Here is a 10,161-nt window from a genome sequence, read left to right on the forward strand (position 1 = left end):
GATCATGCTCAGTGAAATAAGCCAGAAAGAAAAAGAAAAATACCGGGTGGTCTCACTCATAGCAGGAATCTAGAAAACTTAAATAAGGGACCAGGAAAATGAATAACTATAAGAAAGTGAAAATCAAAATCAACAAAAAACTATGAACCAGAGACACTTTTTGGGGGGTGGGGGGGGAGGGGAGGGATTGGGGTCAAAATGGGGTTGCAATTGTATGGGGAATATAAAAATAAAATTTATTATTTAAAAAAAAATAACAAAATGAATAAAGTCAGAGGATAGAAAGAAAGGCATGTTTAGAATAAAGTCATAGTTATTGTATATTTGCCTAGATCACAACATTGTAGCAGAAAACTTCAGCAATGTAATTTGGGAATGGATTGTTGAAACAGATGGCTGATTGTATCAAAAGCAGAATAAAGGTTAAGGCAAGAAAGGAAAAAAAAAATCATCCTCACACACAAACTCTTCCAATTATTGAAAGTTTCCAATTTTCTTTATTTACTTAGGTTTCTTTCTTCCTTATTGAGAGAGTGAAATTTTATCTCTTTTGAAAGACTTTCATCTTGGCAAGTGAATAAAAAATTTTCATTTCTTTGCATCTCATAGTGACAAATGGTGTGACTTAAATTTGGACCCTTGAACAGAAACTATTTTTTTTGTAACTATTGTATATTGAAAAATACTAGTCAGATGATATACTTTTTGTTTACTATAACTCCATTTAACAAAAAAAGTTAGCTTACAATTTTAGAGGGAAGGCTGTGACATTGATTATTTTCTGAGGCTAAATCTATACCTGTCTCTTAATTGTTAGTTACTGGTTGGTTGATACCCTTTCTACTAACTATCAAACAGATAAGAATGATTCATATGGGGCCTCCCTGGTGGTGTAGGGGATAAGTCTCAGCTCTGTCAAGCTATTCCCAGCCACTGCTGCATGAGTTCAGTCCTTGGTCAGGGAGCTAACCCACATGGCTCAGTAGACCTCTCCTGTCTCACCCACTGCTCCCCTCAGCAGTGTATTTCAGTACATCTGCCTGTTGAGCTTCCTGCTCTGTCTCTGGTTAATTCTCTCACCCCCCGCACCTCTGACCTACACCCCAGTTCTTGTATGCATAAAAAAATAAAAATAAATCTTTAGGGCCTCCCCAGTGGTGCAGCGGGTTGAACGTCACGCTGTGAAGCTGTCTGCAGCCTCTGCAGTGTGGGTTTGATCCCGGCTGGCCGGTGAGAATCCCACATGGTGAGGTAGACGTCTCATGTTGGGCCTGCTGCTCCCCTCAGCAGTGTATTTCTGTCGTCTGCCTGTTCTGATTCCTGCTCTGTCTCTGGTGAATCCTCTCACCCTCCCGTGCCAATGGCCTGTACCCCAGCTCTTGTATAAAAATAAATAAATAAATAAACAAATCTTAAAAAAAAACCCACTAAAAAGAAAGCTGCCTCAATTAAAAAAAAAGAATGATTCATATGTACCTATTCTCCTAAATAATATAAAGTGTTGTAAACTAGTACTACCTCAATAAAGGAACAAAAAAGATTCACATGTCATACACAGAAAGAAAAATGTGTCATAGTGTATATTCAAGTTTTCATTCATCAGGGAGAGAGGAATTGTAGAGTTTTAAGTAGTAGTTAACTGATGCTCAGGAAACTCTCCTTAAGATTAATGGTTGGTTTAACTTAAGGAAAATACAACTCCCCATTCCCTCTTCTTCAGATTGCATTATGGGTAGAAACTTTCCTAGATGTACTAAAGATAAATGAACCAAAGATATACAGGAACTGGTTTCTCTGCTAATAAATACGGCACACAAACCTAAATATAAATGTTCTCTTTGATTGCCCCATGTAATTAGCACTGCTGCATTAACTTTTTCTCATTTAGGAAGGTTTCCTTTAAAAAAGTATTTCAGGGGCCTCCCCGGTGGCGCAGCGGTTGAGCGCTAGGTTGCGAAGCTGCCCGCGGCCTCTGCGGCGCCGGTTCGATCCCCGGCTGCTCCCCGGCCACCAGAGGAGGGTCCCACATGGCGTGCAGACCTCTCCTGCCACCCGCTGCTCCCCTCAGCAGTGTACTTCGGTCCTTCTGCCTGCTCTGCTCCCTGCTCTGACTCTGGTGAATTCTCTCACCCTCCCGCGCTTCTGACTGTACCCAGTGCATGTATGGACAGAACAAACAAACAAATAAATAAATCATAAATAAAAATAAAAATGCATGCCTCTTTAAAAAAAAAATTAAAAAAAAAAAAGTCTTTCAGGTGGAAGTATGCAGAAAAAATGGTAATGGGGCCTGTCATCAAATATCATTAGTTCACACAGTGGTTAAACTTTTCTTTTGATAAACAGCTTAGTGGTAAATCTAGATTTTGCTTCTTTTATCATGACCCTTCTTTTTGCTCTTAAAAATAATTAATAAAAATACCGGATGGTCTCACTCATAGCAGGAATCTAGAAAACTTAAATAAGGGACCAGGAAAATGAATATAAGAAAGTGAAAATCAAAATCAACAAAAACTATGAACCAGAGACACATTTTGGAGGGTGGGGGGCTGGAGGGGAAGGATTGGAGTCAGAATGGGGAGTTTGCAATTGTATGGGGGAATATAAAAATAAAATTTATTATTTAAAAAAAATTAATATTTAGCACAATTCATTCTAATTCATCGTTGTAATTCAGTAATTCAGCACAATTCATCATTCAGTAAGCATTAGCCACCTGCCATATGTCTGACCCTGGAAAATCAAAATCTTCATTTACACTGCTTAGTGTGTAGCAGGGGAGTAAGTTTAGACAGGGTGTCACTAATGGAGCAACACAGGGCAAGCTTCTTTTTCCTTAGGCTTAATGAGTAGGGAGTTTTTGATTTATGTGTCTTTGGGGACAACAAGGTTGATGTTGGGTGCTTTTCTGGGTGAGTTTCAAAATCAGTGATAAATACACACATTTTTGAATTTTGTACAGCCACAAGATATTCCAGATGGCCATCGTGCACCTCCCCCTCTTGTACAAAGAAGTAGCAGCACACGCAGCATCGACACCCAGACCCCTGGCGGGGCAGATAGGGGAAGCAACAATAGCAGCCGCTCTCAGTCTGTGTCCCCCACATCGTTCCTCACCATCTCCAATGAAGGTAGTGAGGAGAGCCCTTGCTCGGCTGATGACCTGCTTGTTGACCCCAGGGATAAAGGTATAATGCAGAGGGATTGTTACCATACCCAGGTGATGGTCTGTTTGGGTGGTTTATGGATTTTTATTTGTTCTTTTTTTTCTTCCTATTTTTCACTTGTTTATACAGTTTCCTTATTAATGAGAAGTATTCTTTTTTAGTATAAAAAAGAATCCTTGTTCTCTCTTAGTAATCATGTTTTTACTGTATTGCTATTTTTAAGTTAAATGTGAAACCTTCAAGTTAGTGCTTTTAGTTAGTGAAATTGTTTTTGATATTTCTTACAAGAACTAAACTGATTTATATCAATGTAAAGTGAGTATTCAATGCAAACCTGTAACGAAAGGTTGGCGAGCCATTTATGGTATTAAACTACATATGCATATGCAATTTAACAAATAACTTGGAGACATAAGTCACATGAATATTAATTAGTAGGGCCTCCCCAGTGGCGCAGCGGTTGAGAGCTGGGTTGCGAAGCTGCCCGCAGCCTCTGCAGTGCCAGTTCTATCCCCAGCCACCGGGCGAGGGTCCCACATGGCGTTGAGACCTCTCCTGCCACCCGCTGCTCCCCTCAGCAGTGTACTTCGGTCCTTCTGCCTGTTCTGCTCCCTGCTCTGGCTCTGGTGAATTCTCTCACCCTCCCACGCTTCTGACTGTACCCAGTGCTTGTATAAATAAATAAATAAATCTTTAAAAATATATATTAATTAGTAATATTTTTTAAAAACAAATATGAACTTTCATCTATCTATATCACAGCAATATAAACAACACAGTTTCTTGCTCAGCATCTATGTAATTAGCTACTTTTTACATTTACTATGAGAAATAAAGGGATAGCACAGCTCTTGGTACTTAGTTCTGAGTAAAATAAAAAACAAAAACAATTCTCCATGGCCATTAAAATCTTCCCTTTGATTTCCCATACTTTCAATACTCCATAAATTTTTGCCCCCTGCAGTTTTTGACTTTGAGAGACTGGTGACTGGTTACCTTAGTAAAGAAGTATTCCCTTTGATAGGCAAGATTTCAAAAACTTTGAGTCAGACTTTGAAGGAAATTGTGAGAATTGAACAGAGAAGGATCTCTTAGGTATGGAGAAGTTCACAAGCAAAAAGAAGTCTTCAGGGTACAATGTGCATATCACTGACTAACCTGAGTCAAGATTTTAACCAGAGGAGCAGAGAAATCAAATTGAGAAATTCTGAAGGACAGATCAAGAGTAATAAGCTAATAATAAAGAAGCACTTCATTTACTTGTACTGGGAAGAATGATAGTGACATTTGTGTCCCCTTGCTGTGGTTAAATAGAAATAAAGCAGGGAGGTTGACCAGTGTTCAGTACTGAGGGTTAAGTTGTACGTCTTAGGCCATGGTAATTTTCAGTGGAAAATAAGTAAAAATCTTTTGTTTATACATTTATTTAATAAAAGTTAATTATCTCTTCTTTACCAGGATTTGTGTTAGATACTGGGGTGATATTGATGAATAAAACTCTTTACCTTCCCTCAAGTAGTTCTTGGTGTGGGAAAGACCAAGAACAATTAAATACAGGATGAATGTGCATTTATGTAGTAGTAGTTTTAGTAACCCGGCATACCATTTATTGCAGAGAATGGGAACAACTCTCCTTTGCCTAAATATGCAACCTCACCAAAACCCAACAACAGTTACATGTTCAAAAGGGAACCTCCTGAGGGCTGTGAAAGAGTCAAAGTCTTTGAGGAATGCTCGTAAGTATCCGCTCTCTGCGTAATAATAACTTTTATTATGAGAATTTTCAGATAAGTTGAAGAATATCCATCACCTAGATATGGAGTTGTTACATTTTCCAATATTTGCTTTGTCTGTATGTTGGAGCTGTTAGTTTTTGCTGAACTGTCTGAAAGTAACTTGCAGACATCATGACACTTAACCTTAAATAGTTTAAAATTCATTTCCTAAAAGTAACCACCGTTCTCCTACATAACCACAATACCATTATCACACCAAAGAAAATTAATAGTAATGCTTAATATCACTAATATCCAGTTACATTTCCTCAGTTGTCCCCAATGTATCTTCTGTGGCCATTATTTTAAATGTATATACAATCAAAATCACACATTGCATTTAGCAGAACAGAATATATAGTCAGGGTAGACCATGGATCTTACCTATCAGATTTCCTTCAATTTTTTGGTCTACTTTAGGTCTCTCGTTCTTTAAGCAGTTTTGAAAAATATCTTGTCTGTCTGATAATTCAGAAAACAGAATTTTACTACTACTTAGAATCATATTACTATGATGGAGGTAAGGCAAGAAGAATTTTAAACTAACAGTGTCTGGTGCCCTTGACACATGATCTATACTTCTGTTGGCTGATACTCCAGTCAAGTACTCCATGTGTAGACTCAAAATTTGCTCAGAAAGTATTGCAGCCCTACGTTTTCAGTGACTGTGGCTTCTTGCTTTATAAGGGGTGGTTGCAGGGTTGGAGGTGTGTGTGAGACTGAGCAAATTAGGTGATGAACATCATTTGGGGATGCTTAGACCCCACCTTCCAGTCTCACTATCACTGTAAGCCTAAGGGCCACCCTTCTGGGTTTTTCTCTCTACGAAACCTAAAACATCATGGAGGTTGTTCAGCTTGTCCAGCTCAAAGAATTTGTCTTTTTCTTCTATCATAAACATCCTGGAATCATTTGAAGTATGGGATCCTTTCAGTCCTCTTTGTGGTGTCCCTTCTAACATATTCTATGGCATATCTGTTTTTAGTAGGTAAACCTATTTTCTAAATGTACATAGATAGTTATTACAGATTTTATGGATATAAAGGATAGTAGAGAACACAAAAACTCTAAATATATTTTAGTAAAGTTCCAAAACAAATGAATTACTACAACATGAGTGGATTTCTTGGAAGCAATTTTAACCTATCAACAAAACAAGTTACTCAAAGTCTAAAAAAATTAGTCCTTTTTTGCCTTAGCTATATTAGAATTCTAGGAAAACCCACTGGACCCACTAGCATTAAAATAAGGTTAGATTGTTAGTCCTACTTAAAATTTTAGCTTGCGTACTCATTCTTTAAAGAATATTATTCTCTAATTCTGAACTTTTGGCTTAAAGGTAAGTTAAAGTTAACTCTGACATGAACCTGGGAATTAGAGTTGGCTGGGGTAATCTCTGATTTCTATAAAACAATGTTTATTTACCTGAAAAAAAAAAAAGGATTTGGGCACAGAAAGGGCAGAAGCAGGTTTTGCATTTTTTTCCTTTAATTTATATTTATTTTACATAATTGTTCAGTTTTGTACAATGTTTGCTTTCTCCTCTCAGGTATAGTCCCTGTAAAATTCCAGCCACCAATTCACCTGTTTTGCTTCCTCCCTCTCCCCTGCAGAGTATCTCTGATTTATAGTTTCCTATTACTTTAGGTTTTTTATTTATTATTGTTACTATTATTAATTTCTTTTTCCTGATCCTTTATTTGGTCCCCCTGTATTCCTCGTATAAATGAAACCATCCGATATTTTTCTTTTTCTTTCTGACTTATTTCTTCTAGTTCCATCCATGTTGCTGGATCTTCTGGATCCAGTTATCTGCTTTTGGGCATTTGGGTTGTTTCCCTATCTTACCTATTGTAAACAGTGCTGCAATAAACATAGGGGTGCAGGTATCCTTTTGAGTTAATGTTTTTGTGTTCTTTGGGTAGATTCCCAGGAGTGGAATTGCTGGGTCACATGGTAGCGCCATTTTTAATAGTTTGAGAACCCTCCACACATCTTTCCATAGTGGCTGGACCATTTTGCACTCCCACCAGCAGTGTAGGAGAGTTCCTTTTTCTCCACATCCTAGCTGACATTTGTAGTTGCCAGTTTTTTTTAATAAGTTGCACTTCTTTTTGTTTTTTAAAAGATTTATTTATGCATACAAGAGCTGGAGTATAGGCCAGAGGTGTGGGGGGTGAGAGGATTCACCAGAGACAGAGTAGGGAGCAGAACAGGCAGACTGACTGAAGTACACTGCTGAAGGGAGCAGCGGGCAAGACAGGAGGGGTCTGCTGTGCCATGCGGGTTGCTCCCTGGCCGGCTGGGGCTCGAACTCGTGATGCTGTGGCTGCGGACAGCCTCATAGGTTGTGTCCCAACCACCTGTGCCACCGGGGAGGTCCAGTTGTACTTCTTTTTGATATAGCACATACCATAGCCACACCATCTGCATTTAGTAGTAAGTTCTTTTTAATGAAATTAAGTATGATGTTTCTTGATCAGACAACTAGTCAATTCTTTGGCCTTAATTATTTTAAATGTCTAAGTATTATTTCCTCTCTGCAATACAGAGATATTTTTAAATATGAGATGGCTTTATTTTTTCCTTCCTCCCTCCCTTCCACCTTCCCATTATTAGTAACTTGGAACAGCCATTTTCTTTACTAATAACTTATGCCTGAATTTAAAAAGAAAAATTTATGTAAGCATGTCCTTTTAAAAAGATACCAAGGAATTCCATGCATCAGTTTGAAGAAGCTTAAAATAATTATAGGGCCCGTTCATCCATTTTTTCAGAAAGTTATCTTTAATAATTCTGGTAAAGCTTATGGATGGTTTGAAGGAATCCACAGTTTATACAAATAATATTTTCAAATGCATAAAACACTATTATTACAAAGGCTAACTATGTTGAAATACAATTCTGTACCCAGTACTTCCCACCTACTAAGAACTACATATTAGTCTGCCTCTGTATAGATGTTTCATCTTTGGATCTCCAGAATCCAGTGCAGACATGGCATTCTAAATGTTTTTTTTTTAATTAGGAGAAATGAGAACTGTACTTTTATCATATGGTCGTATCACCTTTCCACCTGAATTTTATTTATTTTCTCACCTTATTTAATTTGTGGTACTTTCATGTTATTTTAACAAATTTTTAAGTATTTCTTAAATTTTAATTTTAGTAACATTGGTTAATTACATAAAATAAATTATGGTAGTATAATTCAGTATCTGTGTATACTGACTACATCAGGATCACCACTGGAAGTTACGTTTCCATCTGTCATCATACATTTGACTCCTTCTACATTTCACCCAGCCCCCAATCTCCTTCCCCTTGGGTAACCATCAGTCTTTTATATGTGTCTATATTGTTTGTTCACTTGCTTTAATAATTTTCTTTTCATAGAATACCATTAACACCAGCATCTTTTCCCAGCTACTTGTGTTAATTTTCAGGACACCTCGGGGATTGGAAAAGATTTGACTTCAGTAAAATCTTTGAAAGGACTACCATTAGTTTTATTTTGATTTCACATTTATATTTACTCGGGAAACTATCATGGTTAATTCAAAGAACTGTTTCAAAGAAATTTTTAGGAGCAATTGAAAACTTATGCCTATTAAAGTTTAGTCATAAAATGATGGATCTTAGCAAAAAATGGATATTGTATGTCATTAATTTTCCTTGCCTTCTTCCTTCAAAATACTAGACTGGAAAAAAATCATGATAGAGGAATTACTTTTGTCTTTAAACATCCAGAGTTGCTTTTGTTTGATGAATTTACATATTGACTATCTTAGATCTTCAGTGAAATACTGATTTCATTGAATGAGGTTTGTTGTGGTCAGCCTGAACAACCTGTGTGGTACATGCAGGGAACTGAAAGCAGCAAGTATGAATGCTATCCCGTGGCATTCTAAGATACATATTTTATATCATGTGTCTCTTTCCGCTTTGGCCAATGGCATTTGAAGCTTTGGCATAGTGTGAGTTTTGTATCCCATTTTTGTATCTGTATGTTATCGGTTTTTTAAAAAATAAAAGAGCTTATTTCCAGTGTCCTATGACTTATAAGTGTTGGGTTGTCTATTCTCTATCCAGGCCAAAACAACTTCATGAAATCCCAGCCTTTTACTGTCCTGACAAAAATAAGGTGAATTTCATTCCCAAAAGTGGCTCTGCTTTCTGCCTCGTCAGTATCCTCAAGCCACTCCTTCCCACACCAGATTTAACCCTCAAGGGCTCTGGCCACAGTCTGACAGTCACCACCGGCATGGCTACCACCCTGCTGCAGCCTATCGCTGTGGCTTCCCTCTCCACAAACACAGAGCAGCAAGACCGGATCTCTCGAGGAACGAGTACAGTCATGCCATCAGCCTCTCTGCTCCCACCGCCAGAACCAATCGAAGAAGCTGAAGGATAGGTACCTGTGTTGTGTGGCCATTGTTTTGGGAAACTGAGAACCTCCTCAGATGACTTGACTATGACAGCATCATGCACTCCCAGTTGGCTGTAATGTGCTCCAGCTTTCCACAGTGTCGAAGTGCGGCTTTTGGAAAAAAAGTCCCTCTGACGGTTCTGCTCACTCATGAAGGCCAACCCTCAGTGCTTAGCCTGCTTTTTCTTTAAGCACTGATTGAAACAAGGAAGGTCTCATTCTTTACTTTTGGAGGGCCAATGTCATTTTGGTTTTGTTTTCAAATTAAACTTCGTACAAACAAAACCAGATCCCTGCAAACATGATTCCTGAAGAGACACATGGATGATGCTGCAAGAACCATCTTTTATATGAAAATGACTATTTTATAATACCAATGTTACATTTTCTGAAACATAGCCAACAGGATGTTCAAAAGATTCTTTGGTGGCCTCTGTTTCTTGTTTCCCTTTCTAGATAAGTGTTTTTCTCAGCTGTTCTCAGCTTTGGGACCAAAGGGGATTGTTGACATTTTCCCAGCAATCTTAATCTCATGACTATGTTCTTCTCCCAAACAAGAATTGATAGGTAAATGCATTGAACAAGTATATATAAAGAGATAAAAAGCAATATTAGTACATTATGTGGCTTATGTTTTTTTGATGTCAGAAGTTTGTGCTTTGGGTGAAATATTTGTAAAACTGCTGTTTTTGTTTTTTTTTTTTTTTAACTACTCCTATACACATTTCATTATGTGGTCAGAAAAATTATAGTCTGGAGAAAGTGCTTTAATATGTTCTCACTCATCATT

At 37.7% G+C, this 10,161-nt stretch overlaps 1 protein-coding gene across 1 annotated transcript in view; it reads left to right on the forward strand.

Moving 5' to 3' along the window:
- Positions 1-9,356, forward strand: part of FAM117B (family with sequence similarity 117 member B) — a gene marked incomplete at its 3' end in the record, with an annotated part of 62,347 nt that extends 52,991 nt beyond the window's left edge. The window contains exons 6-8 of the mRNA XM_084243851.1: positions 2,963-3,188; positions 4,783-4,903; positions 9,035-9,356. Coding sequence (XP_084099977.1) covers positions 2,963-3,188; positions 4,783-4,903; positions 9,035-9,356 — 669 coding nt within the window. The remainder of the gene's footprint in view (positions 1-2,962; positions 3,189-4,782; positions 4,904-9,034) is intronic.
- Positions 9,357-10,161: the final 805 nt, after the last annotated feature.

The sequence above is a fragment of the Talpa europaea genome (assembly GCF_964194135.1).
Source record: "Talpa europaea genome assembly, chromosome: 1".
NCBI classification, from domain to species: Eukaryota; Metazoa; Chordata; class Mammalia; order Eulipotyphla; family Talpidae; genus Talpa; species Talpa europaea.